The 24,097-nt window shown below is 39.1% G+C and overlaps 1 protein-coding gene across 1 annotated transcript in view; it reads right to left on the reverse strand.

Annotated features, from left to right (window-relative positions):
- Nucleotides 1–24,097, reverse strand: part of BBOX1 (gamma-butyrobetaine hydroxylase 1) — a 78,329-nt gene that overhangs the window by 39,840 nt on the left and 14,392 nt on the right. The window contains exon 3 of the mRNA XM_007462603.1: nucleotides 17,858–18,056. Within this exon, the coding sequence (XP_007462665.1) occupies nucleotides 17,858–18,056 (199 nt within the window). The remainder of the gene's footprint in view (nucleotides 1–17,857; nucleotides 18,057–24,097) is intronic.

The raw sequence follows: 24,097 nt of genomic DNA on the forward strand, positions 1-24,097 counted from the left end.
GGCTCGGGCTTTGGAGGTCAGATCCCAGGGAGAGGACTGGGGTTGGCTGCGTGAACACAGCCTGAAGGGGGCTCGTGCGCCACAGCTAGCTGGGAGGGAGTCAGAGAAAAAGGCTGGAACTGCCTAAGGGTCAAGAGACCATTGTTTTGGGGTGTGTGAGGTGAGGGCATTCCTTACCCGAGTGCCCACAGAAGGCTGAGAAGTGCCTAAACGAGCTCCAGGGATGGGTGCGAGATGCTGCTATCAGCGTGGACACCAGAGACGGGCATGAAACGCGAAGGTTGCTGCTGCAGCCACCAAGAATCCTGTGTGCAAGCACAGGTCACTATGCACACCTCCCCACCTGGGAGCCTGTGCAGCCCACCACTGCCAGGGTACCGTGATTCACGGACAACTTCCCCGGGAGAACACACAGTGCGCCTCAGGCTGTTGCAATATCATGTTGGCCTCTGCTGCCGCAGGCTCGCTCTGCATCTGTACCCCTCCCTCCCCACTGGCCTGAGTAAGCCAGAGCCCCCAGATCAGGTGCTCCTTTAATCTCCTCCTGTCTGGGCGAAGGAGAGATGCCAGAGGGTGACCTACATGCAGAGGCAGGGCCAAATCCAAAGCTGAACCCTGGGAGCTGTGCGAACAAAGAAGAGAAGGGGAAATTTCTCCATGCAGCCTCAGGAGCAGCGGATTAAATTCCCAAAATCAACTTGATGTACCCTGCATCTGTAGAATACCTAAACAGACAACAAATCATCCCAAAATTGAGGCAGTGGACTTTGGGAGCAGCTGAAGACTTGGGGTTGGCTTTCTGCATCTAATTTGTTTCTGGTTTTATGTTTATCTTAGTTTAATATTTAGAGCTTATTATCATTGGTAGATTTATTTATTGATTTGGTTGCTCTCTTCCTTTTTTTATATATATATGTATATATTTTTCCTTTTTCTCTTTTTGTGAATGTGTATCCGTATGCTTCTTTGTGTGATTTTGTCTGCATAGGTTTGCTTTTACCATTTGTCCTAGGATTATGACTGTCTGTTTATTTTAGTATGGTTTCTAGCGCTTGTTATCATTGGTGGATTTGTTTATTGGTTTGGTTGCTCTCTTTTTTAACTTACTTTTTCATTTTTACAATTTTAATTATATATTTTTTAATTTTAATAACTTTATTTATTTTGTTATTTTTTCTTTCTTTTTTTCCCCTCACTTTTGTTCTGAGCCCTGTGGCTGAGAGGGTCTTGGTGCTCCAGCCAGGTGTCAGGTCTGAACCTCTGAGGTGGGAGAGCAGACTCCAGGACATTGGACCACCAGAGACCTACCAGCCCCATGTAATATCAATCGGCAAGAGCTCTCCCAGAGATCTCTGTCTCGACGCTAAGACCCAGCTCCAATAAAAAATCAGCGAGCTACAGTGCTGGACACCCCATGCCAAACAACTAGCAAGACAGGAACACAACCCCACCCATTAACAGAGAGGCTGCCTAAAATCATACTAAGTTCACAGACACCACAAAACACACCACCAGACACAGTCCTGCCCACCAGAAAGACAAGATCCAGCCTCATCCACCAGAACACAGGCACTAACTAGTCCCCTCCACCAGGAAGCCTACACAACCCACTGAACCAACCTTACCCACTGAGGGCAGACACCAAAAACAATGGGAACTACAAAAGTGCAACCTGCCAAAAGTAGACCCCAAACACAGTAAGTTAAGCAAAATGAGAAGACAGAGAAACAAACAGCAGATGAAGGAGCAAGGTAAAAACCCACAAGACCAAACAAATGAAGAGGAAATAGGGAGTCTACCTGAAAATAAAGAGTATTATAAGAGACAAAGAAGGACACCACATAATGATCAAGGGATCAATCCAAGAAGAAGATATAACAATTGTAAATATTTATGCCCCCAACATAGGAGCCCCTCAATACATAAGGCAAATGTTAACAGCCATAAAAGGGGAAATCTACAGTAACACAATAAGAGTAGGGGACTTTAACACCCCACGTTCACCAATGGACAGATCATTCAAAATGAAAATAAATAAGGAAACATAAGCTTTAAGTGACACATTAAACAAGATGCACTTAATTGATATTTATAAGACATTCCATCCCAAAACAACGGATTACACTTTCTTCTCAAGTGCTAATGGAACATTCTCCAGGATAGATCATATCTTGGGTTACAAATCAAGCCTTGGTAAACTTAAGAAAATTGAAATCGTATCAAGTGTCTTTTCCGACCACAACACTATAAGACTAGATATCAATTAGAGGAAAAAATACACACACAGAAGCTAAAAAATACGTTACTAAATAACCAAGAGATCACTGAAGAAATCAAAGAGGAAATCAAAAAATACCTAGAAACAAGTGACAATGAAAACATGATGACACAAAACCCATGGGATGCTGCAAAAGCAGTCTAAGAGGGAAGTTTATAGCAATAAAACCTTACCTAAAGAAAGAAGAAACACCTCAAATAAACAGCCTAAACTTACACCTAAAGCAATTAGAGAAAGAAGAACAGAAAAAATCCAAAGTAGCAGAAGGAAAGAAATCATAAATATCACATTGAAATAAATGAAAAAGAAATGAAGGAAACCATACTAAAGATCAATAAAGCTAAAAGCTAGTTCTTTAAGAAGATAAATGAAATTGATAAACCATTAGCCAGACTTATCAACAAAAAAAGGGAGAAGACTTAAATCAATAGAATTAGATATGAAAAAGGTGAAATAACAACTGACACTGCAGAAGTACAAAGAATCATGAGAGTTTACTACAAGCAATGATATGCCAATAAAATGGACAGCCTGGAAGAAATGGACAAATTCTCAGAAAAACACAACCTTCTGAGACTGAACCCAGAAGAAATAGAAAATATAAACAGACGAATCACAAGCACTGAAATTGAAACTGTGATTAAAAATCTTCCAACAGGGCTTCCCTGGTGGCGCAGTGGTTGAGAGTCCGCCTGCTGATTCAGGGGACACGGGTTCGTGCCCCAGTCTGGGAGGATCCATCATGCCACGGAGCAGCTGGGCCCGTGAGCCATGGCCGCTGATCCTGTGCATCCGGAGCCTGTGCTCCGCAACGGGAGAGGCCTCCGTACCGCAAAAAAAACCCCCCAAAAAACCATATGATCATCTCAATAGATGTAGAAAAAGCTTTTGACAAAGTTCAACACCAATTTATGATAAAAACCTTCCAGAAAGTAGGCATGGGGGAACTTACCTTAACATAATAAAGACCGTATATGACAAACCCACAGCCAATATCGTTCTTAATGGTAAAAAACTGAAAACATTTCCACTAAGACCAGGAGCAAGACAAGGTTGCTCACTCTCACCATTATTATTCAACATAGGTTTGGAAGTTTTAGCGACAGCAACCAGAGAAGAAAAAGAAATAAAAAGAATACAAATTGGAAAAGAAGAAGTAAAACTGTCACTGTTTGCAGATGACATGATACTATACATAGAGAATCCTAAAAATGCTACCAGAAAACTACTAGAGCTACTCAATGAATTTGGTAAAGTAACAGGATACAAAATTAATGCACAGAACTCTCTTGCATTCCTAAACACTAATGATGAAAATTCTGAAAGAGAAATTAAGGGAACACTACCACTTACCAGTGCAACAAAAATAACAAAATACCTAGGAATAAACCTACCTAAGGAGGTAAAAGACCTGTACTCTGAAAACTATAAGACACTGATGAAAGAAATCAAAGATAACACAAACAGATGGAGAGATATACCATATTTTTGGATTGGAAGAATCAGCAATGTGAAAATGACTATACTACTCAAAGCAATCTACAGAGTCAGTGCAATCTCTATCAAACTACCAATGGCATTTTTCACAGAGCTAGAACAAAAAATTTTACAGTTTGTATGGAAACACAAAAGACCCTGAATAGCCAAAGCAACTTTGAGAAAGAAAAATGAAGCTGGAGGAATCAGGCTCCCAGACTTTAGACTATACTACAAAGCTACAGTAATCAAGACAGTACAGTACTGGCACAAAAACAGAAGTATAGATCAATGGAACAGGATAGAAAGCCCAGAGATAAACCCACACACATATGGTCACCTTATCTTAGCTAAGGGAGGCAAGAGTACACAATGGAGAAAAGACAGCCTCTTCAATAAGTGGTGCTGGAAAAATTGGACAGCTACATGTAAAAGAATGAAATTAGAACACTCTTTAACACCATACACAAAAATAAACTCAAAATTTATTAAAGACCTAAATGTAAGGCCAGACACTATCAAACTCTTAGAGGAAAACATAGGCAGAACACTCTGTGACATAAATCACAACAAGATCCTTTTTGACCCACCTCCTAGAGTAATGGAAATGAAAGCAAAAATAAAGAAATGGGACCTAGTGAAACATAAAAGCTTTTGCACAGCAAAGGATACCATAAACAAGATGAAACGACAACCCTCAGAATGGGAGAAAATATTTGCAAACAAAGGAACTGACAAAGGATTAGTCTCCAAAATATACAAGCAGCTCATGCAGCTCACTATCAAAAAAACCAAAAACGCAATCCTAAAATGGGCAGAAGACCTAAATAAACATTTCTGTCAAGAAGATATACAGATTGCCAACAAACACATGAAAAGATGCTCAACACCACTAACCATTAGAGAAATGCAAATTAAAACTACAATGACGTATCACCTCACACCAGTCAGGATGGCCATCCTCAAAATGTCTACAAACAGTAAATGCTGGAGAGGGTGTGGAAAAAAAGGAACCCTGCTGCACTGTTGGTGGGAATGTAAACTGATACAGCCACTATGCAGAACAGTATGGAGGTTCCTTAAAAAACTAAAAATAGAACTACCATACAACACAGCAATCCCATTACTGGGTATATACCCTGAGAAAACCATAATTCAAAAAGAGTCATGTATCACAATGTTCATTGCAGCACTATTTACAGTAGCCAGAACATGGAAACAACCTTCGTGTCCATTGACAGATGAATGGATAAAGAAGATGCACATATATACAATGGAATATTACTCAGCCATAAATAGAAACAAAGCTGAGTTATTTGTAGTGAGGTGGATGTACCTAGAGTCTGTCATACAGAGTGAAGTAAGTCAGAAAGAGAAAAATAAATACTGTATGCTAACACATATATATGGAATATAAAAATAAATGTTTCTGAAAAACGTAGAGGCAGGACATGAATACAGATGCAGATGTAGAGAATGGCCTTGAGGTCACGGGGAGGGGGAAGGGTAAGCTAGGACGAAGTGAGAGTGACATGGACATATATACACTGGAAAATGTAAAATAGTTAGTGGGGAGCAGCAGCATAACAGCGGGAGATTAGCTTGGTGCTTTGTGACCACCTAGAGGGTGGGATAGGAAGGGTGGGATGGAGATGCAAGTGGGAGGGGATATGGGGGTATATGTATATATATAGCTGATTCACTTTGTTATACAGCAGAAACTAACACACCATTTTAAAGTAATTATACTCCATTAAAGATGTTTAAAAAAAGAGAGATCTGTATCAAATTACCCATAATATTTTTCACAGAACTAGAATAAATTATCCTAAAATTTATATGGAACTATAAAAGACCCAGAATTGCCAAAGCAATCCTAAGGAAAAATAACAAAGCAGGAGGCAAAACTCTCCCACACTCAGACAATACTGCAAAGCTACAGTAATCAGAACAATGTGGTATTGTCACAGAAACATACATATGGGTCAATTTTACAGAACAGAGAGCCCCAAAATAAACCCACACTCCTACGGTCAATTAATCTTCAACAAAGGAGGGAAGAATATAAAATGGGAGAAAGACAGTCTCTTCAACAAGTGGTGCTGGGAAAGTTGAACAGGAGTATGTAAATCAATGAAGTTACAATACATCCTCACACCATACACAAAAATAAACTCAAAATGGCATAAGATATGACACCATAAAACTCCTAGAAGAGATCATAGGCAAAACATTCTCTGACATAAATCATATCAGTGTTTTCTTAGGTCAGTCTTCCAAGGCAATAGAAATAAAAACAAAAATAAACAAATGGGACCTAATCAAACTTACAAGCTTTTGCACAGCAAAGGAAACCATAAACGAAACAAAAAGACAACCTACGGAATGGGAAATAATATTTGCAAATCATGTGACCCACAAGGGCTTAATTTCCAAAATATACAAATAGCTCATACAATTTGACAACAAAAAAGCAAACAACCCAATCAGAAAATGGGCAGAGGCCTAAATAGACATTTCTCCAAAGAAGATGTACAGATGGCCAAGAGGCACCTGAAAAGCTGCTGAACACCCTTAATTATTAGAGAAATGCAAATCAAAACTACAATGAGGTATCACCTCATGCCAGTCACAATGGGCATCATCAGAAAATCTATAAACAACAAATGCTGGAGAGGGTGTGGAGAAAGGGAACCCTCCTACACTGTTGGTGGGAATGTACACTGGTGCAGCCACTATGGAAAACAGTATGGAGGTTTCTTAGAAAACTAAAAATAGAATTACCATATGATCCAGCAATCCCACTCCTGGGCATATATCCAGACCAAACTATAATTCAAAAAGATACATGCCCCGCTATGTTCATGTTGGCACTGTTCACAATAGCCAAGACATGGAAACAACCTTAATGTCCACTGACAGATGAATGGATAAAGAAGAGGTGGTATATATATACAATGGAATACTACTCAGCCATAAAAAGAACAAAATAATGCCATTTGCAGCAACATAGATGCAACTAGAGATTATCATACTAAGTGAAGTAACTCAGAAAGAGAAAGACAAATACTGTATGATATCACTTATATGTGGATTCTGAAATATGGCAGAAATGAACTTATATATGAAACAGAAACAGAGTCACAGACATAGAGAACAGACTTGTATAATTACATGGCAGGGAAGATACCATGATCACGAGAACAGACTTGTGGCTGCCAAGGGGGAGGGGGTTGGAGGAAGGATGGATTGGCAGTTTGGGGTAAGGAGATGCAAACTATTACATATAGAATGGATTAACAATGAGGTCCTACTGTATAGGACAGGGAACTATATTCAATATCCTGGGATAAACCATAATGGAAAAGAATATAAAAAAGTATATATGTGTATTACTGAGTCACTTTGCTGTATAGCAGAAATTAACACAACATTCTAAATCAGCTATACTTCAATTAAAAAAATTTTAAAAAAAAGGTAAGAACATTTGAGAGAAAGTAACAAATTAAGAGGATAGACAAAGATGATTTAATATATACATAATAGGTGTCCCCAAGAGAAGAAACTCAAAGTAAAGGACAGAACAAATACTAAAATCTACAACTCAAAAAAATTCTTGAAATTAAAAAAATGAGATTTGAAACTGCAAACTGAAAGATCAACCCATATACTCCCTGAAAAAGTTACCCCAGAGCAACCAACATGAAGAAATAGTCTATAAAATTACTGGTCTTTAAAGAAAATAAGATCTTTTGAGAATCTAGGTAAAAATATCAAATTATTTATAAGGAAAAGAAAATTAGATTACCAATAAAACCATACTGACATCTTAGAGATGCTGTGAGCCAAGAACTTGATATTTAGCCAAGCTGATTTTCAAGTATAAAGGTCTTAAGCTGCTTTCAATATGCAAGAATTCAGAGAGTATTGTTCCCATGAGTTCTTCCTGAGGAATTTATGAGAGAATGGGCTTCAGGCAAGCGAAGTGAATAGAAATACATCGACATAGCACTGGTGCTGATTAATAAATTTATGTTTACAAATAGAACTGATTGTAAGTAAGGAAAAAAGATATCAGAAAACTAAAAAGTTGGGAAACCAAACTGTAGCGCTAAGGAAGTCACACTTGGGTGCTAATACTTTAAACTAGAAAACCATGTAAGTGAATATGATAGTGAATACCTTAAAATTCAGGGGCACTATTACATGTGGGGAGAAAAGAGAGGTTTGTGATTGGGACTTGTGGATGGGCTGTAGAGTGGCTGGCAATGTTCCATTTCTTGACCTGGATGGTATTTAAGGGTGTTTACCTTAGTAATTCATTAAGCTATACATTTGTTTTATGTGATTTTTCTGTATCTATATTCTACCATGAGAAGTATTTTTTGAAAATTTATTTTTAAAGGTTAATAATACTCCCAACAATAAAAATGAAAACAGGTTATGATAGAAAGATGGCAGCTGCCTCTAAAAACATAAAGAAAAGTGTTACAGAAATTTGCTCCAAAGTTCCAAAGGCCTTCATTAGGAAAAACTTAGAATGTAGTACATTGCAAAAAAACAAAAAAACAAAAAAACAAAAAAAAACTATAAGATTTCCACATTTAGCATATTTAATAGTTTTTTGGGGGGTGAAAGGAAAACTGTGCTTAATTTATTTCATCAGAACAAGAATTGGATGCTAGTTTAGATTATTAATGTGAAACATTAAAATATAAACTTTAGAAGTAAGAAAAACTACAATCCTGCAGCCTGTAGAATCAAAACTACAATGAGGTATCACCTCACACCAGTTAGAATGGGCATCATCAGAAAATCTACAAACAACAAATGCTGGAGAGGGTGTGGAGAAAAGGGAACCCTCTTGCACTGTTGGTGGGAATGTAAATTGATACAGCCACTATGGAGAACAGTATGGAGGTTCCTTAAAAAACTACAAATAGAATTACCATATGATCCAGCAATCCCACTACTGGGCATATACCCAGAGAAAACCATAATTCAAAAAGACACATGCACCCCAATGTTCATTGCAGCACTATTTACAATAGCCAGGTCATGGAAGCAACCTAAATGCCCATCGACAGACGAATGGATAAAGAAGATGTGGTACATATATACAATGGAATATTAGTCAGCCATAAAAAGGAACGAAATTGGGTCATTTGTTGAGACGTGGATGGATCTAGAGACTGTCATACATAGTGAAGCAAGTCAGAAAGAGAAAAACAAATATTTTAACGCCTATATGTGGAACCTAGAAAAATGGTACAGATGAACCGGTTTGCAGGGCAGAAATTGAGACACAGATCTAGAGAACAAACACATGGACACTGAGGGGGGAAAGTGGCGGGTGGTGGTGGTGGTGGTGTGATATATTGGGCGATTGGGATTGACATGTATACACTGATGTATATAAAATTGATGATTACTAAGAACCCACTGTATAAAAAAATAAAATTAAATTTAAAAAAAAGAAAAAAAAATACAAACTTTATCTTCTCTTGTGACAAGTTATCTGTTTGTCAACTGTCATTTTCCCTTTGCATAAACAGTTGGCTATAATTTGAATTTAATAGAGGGGAAGGGAATGAATAGTCTGGTACTGTCATTATGGTTTAGTTTGAGAAATTTCCACATAATCCTGTCAAATTATACCCTTGCATCTGGGCTAGCAGTATGAGTTGAAGACACATTTGATAGTCAACAATTATTATGGCATTAGGGATTATGGGAAAATGTTAATATCAACAAACCACCATATTGGTGTGTTGTAAAGGAAAGATTACAGACTGTTGAGTTAAGTAAACCTGAGTTTGCAGCGGATTCTTCTGCCTCAGTTTCTTTACTTTTAAAATGGGGATAATGATTCTTATCAAAATTGTCAAGAGTCAAGATCATGATGGTAAAACATGGGGCTCAATACTTAGCACATAAAAAGTGCTTAATAGAAAATTATTTTCTCCCATCCCAATAACAGCAGCTGCCTGTCTTGGCTGCACAGAGTATAACCAAGGAGGTAATGGGGATCAGAGGGCTTGTGGAAAAGCAACTGCCTTAGTAGGGTAGCCTATAAATTTCCTCAAGTGACTTCTAGAGGAGCATGAGATATAGAAATTATTTTTCCTTTCATTCATGAGATGACCTCATACTCAAGTGGTTTTGTTGGCAGCTACTTTACCGTGAAACCTAAGATAACAAAGGGAACTCCAGAGACTGGCTCTTGGCTGATAACATAAACTGGGATTCACAATGGCTGAAAGAACACAGCTTGTTACTCTGCTTGGGAAACCCTAATACTCAGAAGAATACACATTTTAAAGCTCCCCCAACCCAATCCTCAAATACTGTGATCAGTATTAAATCTAAAACAGCTCATTAAGAAATTTCAGTGTAGATTTTTCACAAAGTAGGATGAAATTACAACTCAATTCAGAACTCAGACAAGTTTTCTTTGTTTTCTTCCCAAGTCTGAATTGCTTCTAGGTTAGTTTTTATTTTATAGCCATTTTTATTCAAGAAGGGCTGTGTGGTTTTCTCAAGCAATTGCTTGGCTAGAAACTTCAGCAAAATGGGTAAACTTGTTTTGTCTTCCGCTCTTCAGTCCCCACACTTCACAAATGTTTTCTAGTAACATGTATATCAAGCAAGTAGCTGTTTCAAAGTCAGATTTGGAGGAAGTACTAATGGTAGGAGCAATTTCTAAGGGGCCAGATGCCAAAGAATAATCATATTTTTCACTCATACGTCCTCAATCTCTAATACAAGCTAATGTGTGAAGTGCTGCTGGGCTGGCTTACAGAAATGCTAGCAGAAATCCAGTGAATGCTGGAAAGGAGATATGTTTGTTCTCCCCAGAGGCTATTTCAATAATTTTAATTTTTAACTGGCTTGGCTGGTGCATTTGACAAACAGCCCAATAGAAACATTTGCTGTTTGACATTATTTTATTCATCTCATGAAGCCTGCATGCAAGGTACTCATGCAGATGCAAAACTCAGCAGTAATAGTAGCATTTTTAGTTTTTTTTCCAGCAAATTTTCATACAAAGGCCTCAAAGGGCATGATAGGTATTAAAACACTCCTTTAGAAAGAGAAACAAGGCCTCAGTAGAGGAGAATCATAGAACTCTGGGAAACTAAAAGAAAAGTTTAGACCAACTTCTCACCTACAAATAGCTGGTGGTGAAGCCATGATTAGGCTTTGCTTCCCTACTGGTCCCATGGGCAGCTCTCTGGGTAGTAAGGCAATATAGATGCTCTGGGGCATTGGGTCCTCAACTCTCCCCTAAACTTTTTGGAAGGAAGTGTTTCAAAGTATTTATTTATTTTCCACTACAATTTGTGGCCTTATAAGTTTTATTTAGCATTTACATATCTTTCATGCTGTCTCCACAAGATAAAATTTGACTACCACCAAGATTCATACATTTCTTTGCTTTTACACCTATTCCTCATTGTCTCTCATCATCTTTATTTTATTCCTGATGTTAGTGTTTCAGAAAAATATATTTTTAAATTTTCACCTGATTATTCTTCTTAGTCTAATCCTTGTTTCATGTGTTACTGCATCTTGCTTGTGCTAGAAAATAAAATATTCTTAGAAAGAAGAAAGAAGAAGAAAGAACTGAACTTCTGGGCTCTGATCTGGAAAACAGGAGTTTTGCTAGCTAAGGTTGAAATTTGTATTTTTCTTCCTCTTGACTTTCTGATGAGTTGTTCATGAGGTTAATTTTCTAAGGACTGATAAATGTCGACAATACTAAGAAAGAATTTTTGATGTCTTGATCAAATGGAATTTCTCAATATTGTAGCATACATTCCCTTTCATTAACGTTTCCTGAGAGATAAGAGTGTGTGAGACACCAAGCTAGTACTGAGCAGGCCACTGTTTCTGCCTGCAAAGAGCTCAATATGACGGTGGCAATGGCAAAGAGATACACATGCCTTATTTTCAAAGGTTATCCTGGCTAGTAGTCACAAGAAAGGTAACTAGTTAATACACAATATTAATGGTAAACACTAAAAAATATGATGTCTAACCCTCCTCTCCCACCCATCTCTGTGTCACACACACACACACACAAGTATATATAAATAGTAATACCCTGACCACACCAGTTAATTTAGTTGTCCAACTAATTAGAGAAGAAATTCTCAGGTTATGCTTTTGCCTTTTTAGGGAAGAGCATGTGAACTTCTCATTGTTGTCTTAATTACAGTCTCAAAATATGATGACTAGCAAATATTACTACAAGCCAGCAAACTAACAGTAGTGATATCTTACAACGCAGTAGTTTATTTTCTTTCACACTGCATACATTATCCCTAAAAGTGGAATCTTCCACAGGAAACAGAAATTGCCTAACTAGATATTAGGAATACATGGGAGAGAAGGGAATTTCCACCCCTCTTTCTGGATGGGCGGTTCAGAATGCAAAACTGGCTCCTAGGATGAGTAGTAAAGTACTTATTTTGTTTTCTTGTAATGCCTGGGCATGGGGATGTGGCGCTGGTAGTGATCTCACAGAGCTGAGGCTGGGAGAGGGGTTCTCTCCCTTAAAACTGCAGAGGTTACCAAATCAAGGGAGGATGTAGCAGGGATGGTGGATGGAACACAGGAGGAGAAAGATTAATAGGTCAAGCAACTAGGGCACGAAAGGCCAAAAAGCAGCCAAAATCAGAGGAGGACTTGGAACAGGTTGTTTGTAGACAGGATAAAGGAGATGGAAAAGCGAGGGAGACGCATGCAAGAAAAAGAAGGTGTTAAGTTGGAAGGGAGGAAAGCAATCTGAGCAACGTGAGAAAGGAACTATGGCTGTAGTTGTTCCCCACCAACTCTCTTTGGTGGATAAAATGGTTTGCATCTAGGGCTTCCCTGGTGGCGCAGTGGTTGAGAGTCCGCCTGCCGATGCAGGGGACACGGGTTCGTGCCCCGGTTCGGGAAGATCCCACATGCCGCGGAGCGGCTGAGCCCGTGAGCCATGGCCGCTGAGCCTGTGCGTCCGGAGCCTGTGCTCCGCAACGGGAGAGGCCACAACAGTGAGAGGCCCGCGTACTGCAAAAAAAAAAAAAGGTTTGCCTCTAAGTTGAGCTAGCTTGAGATGGGGAGGAGCTGTATGGAATTATATAGTCATAATTAAATATGTATGTTGTAATGTCACACCTATTTATACAGTGGTAGCCTGTGTAAGTTTGAGGAGTCTGGCTTCATTCTCTCTAGTTGCCATATTGATAGCTGAATATCACCCCATCTTCACCATGCTTTCACCAGGCTGGGAGAGTATCACCCTTCAGCTATGTGCTACCTTTTAATTACTGTTGGCATGTATTGACTGTCTTGTTCCCTCATTTGTAATGCCAAAAGTCCAGGGGTACTTTACAGTTTGTTCCTTGGTTTTATGGAATATTTATTGTTCCAGATTATCTAGATGAAGTCAACTCAACTCTTTATATTCACCCATATACAGCAATCACCAAAGATAGTTTTCCATAAAGTAGAAACCCAGATCTAGTTCAGAACAAAATGCCTGGCATGGTGCCTTGCATGTGGTAAAGTATTCAAGGAATGGTTGTTGTATGGATGAGTAAGACGACAATACCACTGACCAGGACATTCTCTTTCATTGACAGTGATTGTACTTTAAGATTTGCTCTGTGGGATGCATTGTTGAATGCATTATTCTAACTTGCATTCAGTCATTGAAGATGGCAGTGGAGTGTAGTTTACAATGACTATTTCCCATTGGGTTAAATTATGTCATAAAATTCAGATATTTTGTTCAATAAATAAATGATCCAAAAAGCTATTTTTATTCCTTTTGTGGGGGCGGAGTGTGGTCAGGGACATGGGATGAGGCTTTTGGCCTCATTCTGTAAAAACTACATTGTTCCAAGTCAAAGGTTTAAATTCTCCTGAAAAGGTCATCTTTTTACATACTGCTCCACATGTATATGTATTTGACAAAATTGACAAAGGGGGTTTCTTTACCAACTCTTATTCTTTTCTCCCAGGAAAGATTTCATCATTAAGGCAGTAAGGTTACTGAGCATTTCATATGGCTGCATGAAAAAATATTGCCTAGATGATGCACTGCCAAAAAATGACAAGTATCTGAGAAAATACAGCTGTGGAAAATGATGTAAACATATATCCTCAAAGCTATTGCCATTTTGATAGGTGAACATAATTTGATAACATGAAATGCTCTAATAATTATTGCATTCGTCGGCTGCTTTATAGTCTTTTAAAAACTCGGTGTGAATTTATTCATTATACATTTATTCCTTGCCTACCATATGCTAAAACTACAGAAAGTTCAGGAATCTACTGTTTTTGTTTATCTAACCAACAATCTAACAATGTAGATGGCAGCCAAAACCCCCAAATAGACATTGTAATTCTCACTTTAGACCCATGCAGTTTAAATTCTCTAAACTAGTAACCCTATTCGAATGGAAAAGTACTAGGTTAGTTTCCCAAGGCAAGCACGTGTGAAGTAGAATCAAGCTATTATTGTTCTTGGCATCTAAGCAAGAGCGGAGACCAGGCTCCTTGAAAAATCTACCCGGAAAACAAAGTTTACCTTTAACATTCCCCACTTTCCTTTCTCTGTCTCTCTCCTATTTCTGGCATTATTATTATTGCCTTCATTATTTATTGCCTTCATTTATTCTTTCCATTCACTCACTCACCAACCAGTTATTTTTCAAACAAGAGTAAGGCCAGGGCTTCCCTGGTGGCGCAGTGGTGGAGAATCTGCCTGCCAAGGCAGGGGACACGGGTTCGAGCCCTGGTCTGGGAAGATCCCACATGCCGTGGAGCAACTGGGCCTGTGAGCCACAACTACTTAGCCTGTGCGTCTGGAGCCTGTGCTCCACAACAAGAGAGGCCGCAACAGTGAGAGCGCACTGCGATGAAGAGTGGCCCCCACTTGCCACAACTAGAGAAAGCCCTCGCACAGAAACGAAGACCCAACACAGCCAAAAATAAATAAATAAATAAATAAATAAAAAGAGTAAGGCCAGTGGAGAAACAAAGATATGAGAGGGAGAGACCCTGTCTAAGGCAGCTACTGATTCTGTTCTAAAGTCACGTCCAGGCATTACCACAGTACAAAGAACATGACAAGTACCATTTAGTCTACATAATTGTGAGAATTCAGAGGATGTAAAGAAACCAAGCTCCATACCACCTGTGACCTGCCTTCTCTTGAACTACCCTTCCTCTCAACCAGAGGCTTATGACCTTTGCTGCAAATGAGTATCTCCTGAAGTGTTTCTAAAATTCCTGATACCCAGGCCAAATCCAAGTCCTGTTCCAAAAAAATATTTCTGGAGATGGGACCCAGATGTCAGTATTTTTTAAATTGGTTATTCCACTGTGCAGCCTAGGTTGAGAAACATTGTCCTAAATATCTCCCTTTTTTAAAAATCTCATGTTACCCTAACTTCAGTATAGAAAAGGCAAGTAACTTTGGGGAAAATATTCACTTTTCTCATTCTGTTGACAACCCCCCCCCAAACAAGTAAGCAAACAAACAAAATCAAAGCTACAACTACAACAAAATTGTTCTCTTCCTTAAGCTCTTGAGGTAGGGAATTAGAAATTACCCCCCCCCAAAAAAAATTAAAAATTAAAAAAAGAGATCTTGGCAATCATTGGTGGAAGAAGCAGTAAGGTGGAAAGAAAGGCATTTTCTGGAGTGTGGTATAGTTTGAGAGATTTAGGGAAGAAATGTGATCAACTGCTGAAGGTGAAATTGTGTAGGTAAACTATGTAGTCAGATAAAAAGATCTGGGACAAAGGGAATGGAAGAGTAGTAGGAAGTCTGATTTGTTTTGACAACAAACCTTTAGTATTCATTCCAACAAATTTCACAATATTAGATCAGTAGCCAAATTACTAAGCCTTTTTTAGGATTGTAACAACAAAACGAAATAAAACACAAGTCATAAATCAGGACTAAGAATTTGACCCTTAATGTGATGGATGGGGGTGGAAATTAGGGAGCCATAACAAAGAGCCCCAAATTTGGCCACTGTAATGAAACTGTGAAATGTGTTGGCATCAGTGCAAAACGTCTGTTGTCAGCAAATAAAAATGAAGTAAAAGAACTTAGAAGATATTTAAAGTGTTCTGTTTACCTCCAGCGCCCTAAGCCATCTTTTCCATGTGCTTCCTTCATACTATGATTGATAGTGAGGTAGATTAGAAAGCCCAGGGATGGGACAGACACAGATTCCAACTCGGGTTCCTTGTTTACTATCTGTGGAAACTTGGGTTTATACTTTAATTCTCTGGGCTTCAGCTTCCTCGTTAGTGAACTCAGGGATAATATCTATTCCAGAAAGTTGTGAAAAATAGAGAGAAAATAATACAGTTGGGGTCTTAATAATTTCAAGACTCTTCCTCTTTCCTTTGTCTGTTGTTGCTGCTGTAATCTGTTAAGGAAGCTTAAATTCTTACAGATGTAGGGGACATAAAAATTTTGTATGACACAAACTCGCTAATGGTAAAAGTTTGTTCTTGGGATGGGGGTGGGGACTGGGTCATCCAAGCCTAAACATGATAGAGTCTTCTACCATGAATAAACATGCTCAAATCATTGGAGGCAAGTGACTCAATATTTTTGACCTTCTGTTTACCTACAGATCAGGTCTTGCTCTAGATTAGCAAACCTAAGGGCAAACTCAAAGGCTAGCAGGGCTCTTGCAGGTCTGAGGTGGGAGTTGGGGGCAGAATTCGTGAAACTGGAGAGTGAGAATATGCTCCCTTCAGGGCACAGCCTTTTCTTACCTCTAGCAGGTTGCTGGCAAGCAGGGGTTTAAGCTCAGTTGTTGCTACATTTGATTTTTCAAGAAAAGTCAGCTCCATATTTAATGTAAAATCTCCCAGTTTTCAAGTGTTGATTCCATTTTTTTCCAACATTGTGTGAGCCAAACAAAACACATCTGAATACTGCCCGTGTGCTACCAGTTTGCAAACTTTGCATTTTGCAGGTCCTTTTCACTTTTAGTGCCCTCTACTCTGAGCCCAAGAATAAGTGTCTCCATCACAAATGACAGGCTCACCCTAAAGATTAGAAATACAGTCATACCCCCACTTCCAGGTAGTGTTTCCTGTTGCTAGTGTTTTCTTATCCATAATTAATGTTACCTCCCAGGCAATTCTTATGCAAACAGCCTCTTTTTCCAAAGTTAAAATCAGTTGTATTTCCTGTTACTTGCTAAAGTGCGTAGACTTAATTTTCTGCATGTTAGCTTTATTTAAAACATCTGGTGGCTGGTTTCATTTCCCCAGGGCCCAACCTAATTTTGTGCCAACTCTTGGGAGGTAAAAGTTTAATAAATGTTCACATTTGTAAAGCTGAATATTTTTAAAAAGCCTTAGAGAAACAGTCTTCTATCCCACTTGGTATGGACTGAGTTGTGTCCTCCCCAAATTCATATGATCAAACACTAACCTTCAATGTGACTACATTCGGAGAAAGGGCCTTTAAGGAGGTGATTAGGGTTAAATGAAATCTTTTTTTTTTTTTTTTTTTTGTACCAGGGATTGAACCCAGGCCCTCTCCAGTGAGAGCGTGGAGTCCTAACCACTGGATTGCCAGGGAGTTCCTGATTACATGAAATCTTAAGGGCAGGGCCCTAATCCAGTAGGACTAGTGTCCTTATAAGAAGAGGAAGAGATACCAGGAGTGCAGGTACCCTGAGGAAAGGCCATGTGAAGATACAGGGAGAAAGTGGCCAACTGCAAGTCAGGAAGAGAGTGCTCACCAAGAACCAACCCTGCCAGCACCTTGATCTTGGACTTCTGGCCTTCAGAACTGTGAGGAAATAAACTTTTGTTGTTTAAGCCACTCAGTCTATGGTATTCTGTTGTGCGGCCCTAGCAAACTAATCCTCGACCTTTAACTATCCTGTCTTTGGCGTCTGGCGTCATTCCAGTCATTCTCAGAGAAATCCCACTTTTAGATTCTCGTCTGACTTCCTGTCAAGACATTGTGGAAATTTCTATATCATCAGTCAAAAGAGTCCCCTGTCTGGAAAGTATATCAAACCCTATATATGATGGCAGAACACCAACTATTGGGTGACTCACCCATAAAATGTGAGATAAAGGAAACCAATCCTTTTCCCAAGTTTTAAAACTTCTCCTCGTTTGTCAGATGCTCCTGTGAGTCGCACTATGCCGACTTTCTTGAGCCTGGAGAGCCACCTGTATGCATGCTCATCATCTTTTAAAACATCTTCAAAATTCAGAGTAGGTAGCTGGAACTCTGAGCCCCAGTACTGACATTCTGTGAATTAAGAAAAAGAAGAAACCAGATGGGATTGCACTGTTTTTAACATATAATGAGAACTTCAGAGAAGGTTCTAGTTCATGGAAGCTGACCTTTGTTCTATCATGGAATTGATTAAATTTCAGTCATATTAGAAATGCCCAAGTTACCAGCTCTTCTTTCCTGGACCCAAGCCAGTCAACTCTATGTTTTCTGCCTACAACTGTGGAAGACCCATGACAGGTATTCACCACAGCACATTTGTCAAGAGAATGTTGTTTAGCTTGTGATGGCTCTTGATACATAGGTCCTTAGGTCTTCTTTGCCTGCACATTGCTTAGAAATAGCCTTGAAATATTGTGTATTTTAACAGCCAAGTTATATTGTTCAATTCCAAATAGAGATAAAATCAGAATCATGTGCTAGAACAGTGTATGCCTATCCCTGGGGGTCGGGGTGAGAAGTGTTTGCCATGGTAGGAACTGCTCCTTCTTTCTCTTATTTTGCCTGATAAGAAGCTTTCTCTAGGGTCAACTTGTTCACAGGAGTCAGCAAAAGCTGTCCATGGGGAGGAAAAGATGAAAGTTTGTGCACGCACAAACACTTTGGTGACAATGCCACATGAGATAAAGTCAAATGCCTTTCTTTGTTTTCTGATTCCTCATGATTTATGGCTCATAAAAATGTTTACTTGAAAAAACAGAAAGGAAAACAAATGTAGAAAATAATTTGCTTACAAACCAGGCTCTCTCAAAGGAGGTAGAACACAGAGGAAACATAATTTTGCCAAGGAAAACAACTCAGATATTAACAATTGCATTCAGCAAAGACCACTCTAGCTAATCCACTTGATTTCTTCATTTTGGGGGAAAGAATTTACCTTAGGAAGGCAAGCCTTCCTAACAAGTGACAGAATGAGGTCTTATGATCTCAAAATCATCCTGTGAAATGCCTCCCTTTTCTAACTGGGAAATATATGTCATGTTACAGAAAACAACCCCAGAGCCTCCAGTTTAAGACAAAAGATTGGGTCAGTGTTCCCTTGTAGTAGTTGTAGATTGGGAATCATTTCTTCTTTGATGTCAGCATGGCTGTTTCTGCAGAACCAAAGATTTCTTAGGAGTCAGATGTTGGTTTAGTAGTAGCAAAGATACTTACAGGTGCAGGAAGCCACTTCCTGATCTCCCATCGGCGAGTTGCATGAGGACATTCACAGAGATGAGCAGGTGTGTGTCGGGGCGGGGAGAGGGGGGGAGAACTAATCAGATTATAAACACATATATTGCCAAAGTTTGCATAATATTGCATAACGCATAATGGGGCAGAATTTTCAGGGCCTAAGTTGCAAACTCTAAATGAGTCCTCCCTGGTGGCTGCATTCACTATTTTGGACAATGTTAGTATTCTTCAGTATGGAATACATTCCAGGTGACTTACTGTATCTTCTCAGGAAGTCGAGTTTATATTCAGCCACTGGTTCCTAATTTTTGTTTTAACTCTTCTCTTTGTGGGACTAACCGTAACTGAAAGAACTATAGCCGTTCCTGTTCCTTTTTTTTTCAGTGTTTCTTATCATGTGCTTTTAGAGAAAAACCTTAGAATTTACTATTAAACCAAGTCAGCTTGGCAAAGAGAAGCAGCTCAGCACATGCGCCAGAGCAAGTTGGCTAAAGCGATAACAATGGGGTATGAAGGGTTTGGGATATAATCATAATTTTTTTTGGAGGGTGGATGGTGTAAAATACATATTTTACCATGTCGTGAGACACTGTGATAGGCAGTAGGTTTTCAGGAACTCATAGTCTATGGGAGACTTGGACACAGAAACTGACAATTAAAACATAATATGGTAGATGCTATAGTTGACGTATGTTCAGGATACCATGGAGATATCAGATCTTCTGATCCCTTACCTAACGCTCCTTCTACGATGCCAGCTGTTCTTTAATATGCATGAAGTTCCTCAGGTCTGTCCCTCATGCCTCAACTATTTCTTCTGAAATCAAAGTTGGTTTTATGGGCCCAGCGCGGTTCTGCTGCACAACTCTGCTCTCTAACAAGAGTTGGCTTTATATGACAGAGCTTTTGTTCAAAGAGGCAATCTATTTGACTTTGTTTTGAATATTGGATTATATGGTTGTTTGCTTTGCCACTCCCATTTGCCCTTCGCATTTACAGTCTCCAGATTGTAATATCTGATACTAATCAAAAAGGTCTGTGAAAAGAAGGTGATAAATATCATAAATATTACTTATTGGCTACCAAGCTAGAAAAGTCATTTGGCTTCCAGTTAAGAGAAAAATTTCCTGGGCAAAATATCAGCGTTAACGACATAATAAATCACTACCTCCTCTTTCCAAAGCTTACACCTAAGTGGACTACACCCAGAAACTTAAAAAATATTGAAAACAGCTTTAAGCTTGTTGAGCCCCACAAGAAAGTTATAGGTCCATAGAGTATTAGAGGTAGATGAGAGGTGGAGACTCATCTTGCATTTTCACATTGGCTTTAGGATTTCCCATCACCATGGGTTCTTATTATTGAATAAAAAGATCATCTAGACTACAGCTGAGGATTCTCCTAGTTCTTGGGCACTGTGATGATCTGGCCAAGGGCAAATTTTTCATTCCTGTGTAGACTGTTAGATGGATTAGCTACGATCTACATGGCCATCTATAGCAATGTGTTGTCTTTATTACAAAGGGTTAAGTAATTAATTGATGAGCCTTTGTTATAATATTTAAAAGAAAAAATTTGTTGTCCTATTGAGAGCAAACCAGCCTGGAGAGATAGTATGGTCTAGACTGCAATATTGTCAAGTAGAACAGATGAAGGAAATATTCTCTAACTGTACCATCCAGTATCATAGCTACTAATAACATGTGGCTATCGAGACTTGGCATGTGGCTAGTGGAACGAAGGAACTAAATTTTTTCCTTCATTTAATTCAAACTGATTTAAATTTAAACTTAAGTAGCCACATATCACTGATACTGTATGAAGCAGGACATGAATAGAATAAAGAACATGGAGCTAAAGAGGCCTGGGTTTGAGTTATTTTCTTGCTTCTTACCAGCTTGTTTCCTTATCTTTTCGCTGATCCTCCAGATCTTAATTTATAAAATAACTGTACTTATATTTACCTTGCAGGTCATATGTTGACCATGCAATGAGATTATGCAAGGAGCTTGGTACAGTGCCTGGCACATAGTAGACTAATAATAATAATATAATAGTTAATATTTGTTGAATACTTTCTAGGTGTCCGGCACAGTGCTAGGTGCTCTCCATGCCTTATTTCTTTTAATGTCTGTAATAAATATATGTGATAGATGCTTTCAGTATTCCCATGTTACAGAGAAGGGAACAGAGATCCAAGTCTTTCAGTTAATGATTTGCAGAGCTAGTTAGGCAAATTCAGGTGACTAATTCCAAAGTCTGTAATTTCAACAACTACACAGAAAATAAACACTTAATGCCTCGAAATACTGTTGTTACATGTATTCTTAAGTCCTATGTCTGAATGTCCACAGCTTATTCTATCCCTTACAAAGGAAATCTACTTTCTAGATGAAAAAGAAAGCAGGGCAAGTTACAATTAGGAACACTCTGTCTGGACATGTTCAAGCATGAGTGTTTAAAGATAAACCTTGGCTCCCAGTCAGGATTTTAAATGCAGAAAAGGCTTTATGACTAGGCACAACTCTTTGACAGCACTGCTATTCATTGCTTTTGTGAGATGAACCAAGGCTTAAAAATCAGCTAGCTTCTTTTTTTAAATTTATGCCAGTATATGTCAGTGATCCATGCCAGTCTGGTTTTACTTAAGGCCTTTATCACTTTCCAGAGAGTTTTGGTGACTGTGTAGCAGGGAAATGTAATAAATAGAGATGGAAAAAACACTTTCACAAGATGTAAATATTTTCAAAACTTTTGTATTTTGAGCATTTTGTGGATTCAAGAAGGCTCTGATAAGGGCACACACTATATACATCTATATATAATTATAGTATATTTTAATGAATTTTTGTTTCTACATGAGTCATTTTCCCATTATAGAATAACACACACACACACACACACACACATGCTCTCAAACACACACGCACATACACACACGATATTCTTTGTTTTAAAAATACAAAATGAGTTAGATTCTTTTAAGAAATGTGTTACTCTTTACATGTGTAAAATTAACCATATTCACACAAAGACTCAGTATAAAACTCAGTATAAGGCTGTTCATATCATACATAGCATAGTCTGTACTACACATAATTTCAAATTCATAGGATTTTACAATCAGGGGTTGGTCACAATACCTTTAAAGTTCTACAGAGTTTACAGTTTTCCAAATATAGCTCCTATTTTGGTGTGCCTTGGCAGGAGCTTTGAAAAAATCAGTGACCAAGGGCCACAACCCATCACAGGATCTGTTTCCTAATACGGGCCACTCACAGACTCAGTTATGCCAATTGTGACTTTCAGAGACAGCACTATGACTAGCCAGTTTCCAAATTCATCAAAACACCCCCAATATAAAATACTCCAATTTTCCGGGAGAAATAAACTATCTTCTTCTATCTTCTTAATAAATCCACCAGTAAGATCATTCTATGATTTCTGTACAGAAACTTTGACATTGAAAAAGTTATTTAGAAGCATTTTCCCTGTCTCCCCACAACTGCAAAACACCACTACCGGGGACCATAAGAAAACATGTTGGCCTAGAGTAAATCATTTGTTAGGTGAATACATTAAAAGAAAATTAAATTTCACACTTGGGTCTGGAAACATAAACAGTATGGAAAATGATGGAATATTTAAGGCATGAACCACCCTTTCTAATTTAACTTATGGGCTTTACTAATAAATGCTTCCTTGGACATATGCTTCACACATCATAAAATTTATGAACAGGCTACATTTCAAGACACCATTTGTACAAGGCTTCCTTTTCAGGGTTAAGCCTCACATTCCTGGATCCTGAGCTGTATTTCAAAAAAGGAAAAGACACAAAGAAGCTCTTCAGTTAAAGATTCATGAGTACAGCAGGCAGGGTTGCAACGTGTTATTTCAAGAGTTTAGGACCTTCTGTCTACCTGCACGGAACTGTGCTGTTGGCTCTGAAACAGCTCATCTCATGTGCTGATGATCAGCTGATTGCTTACTATCTTTTCCTATAAATATCTTGCAGGGGCCCAGCCATAATAAAAATCTGACCCCCAGATTTTGGGACTTTGATTCTCTTCTCTGCACTAAGGAAATCCTGCCCTCTTTGGAAATTCTTTTACCTCTTGTCTAGTGAACTCGACATGCCTTTCAAGATTCTGGTCACTTGTCCTTTTTTAGATTGAGATCTTCCAGAAGCTGACCTTGAAATGAGGATTTGAATGCAAGCAATTTACTAAGGAGGTCTCCCTGGAGGCACCAATAGGAGGTGGGGAAGTGAGAAAGGGAAGGGGGCCTCTGGAAGGTGTTTTAGTGAACGGGTTACTGCTTTTGCAGCTGGGGATCAGCACTGCTGGACCTCATGGCAACACTGTAGTCTATACTCAGATACGGAGTTGTCCCACCCAGGGGCAAGGAAGCTGAGATGCAGAGGCCACCCACACCTACCCCTTATTGGTTGAGAGCTGCTTCTGGGCGTTCACTCCTTAGTCTTTCTGGCCTTCCCTGTGTGTTGGCCAAGCATGCTCCCTCAGGCAGAGAGAACCCTCCAGGAGCTTGGCAATCTTGCAATAGCAAGCTGTTGGCAAGTATGGGAAGGAGGAGGTCTGATGGGGCAGTGACAGCCTCTGCAATGCCCACCTTCAGGATCTCCAAGACTGGGTTAGATGGCTGTCTTCTGTGATCCCCAGCACCAATACACGCAAAAGCCCCTGTGCTCACCACCTTATGCTGAAAGGATCTTTCACTTACTCCACACGTATTTGCCGAAAGTCTCGCTATGCTAAAGAGGTTGCATTGGTGAATAAAAATAGATGTGGGGCTTCCGTGGTGGCGCAGTGGTTGAGAGTCCGCCTGCCGATGCAGGGGACATGGGGTCGTGCCCCGGT

The sequence above is a fragment of the Lipotes vexillifer genome, unplaced genomic scaffold, assembly GCF_000442215.2.
Source record: "Lipotes vexillifer unplaced genomic scaffold, Lipotes_vexillifer_v1.1 scaffold456, whole genome shotgun sequence".
Lineage (NCBI taxonomy): Eukaryota > Metazoa > Chordata > Mammalia > Artiodactyla > Lipotidae > Lipotes > Lipotes vexillifer.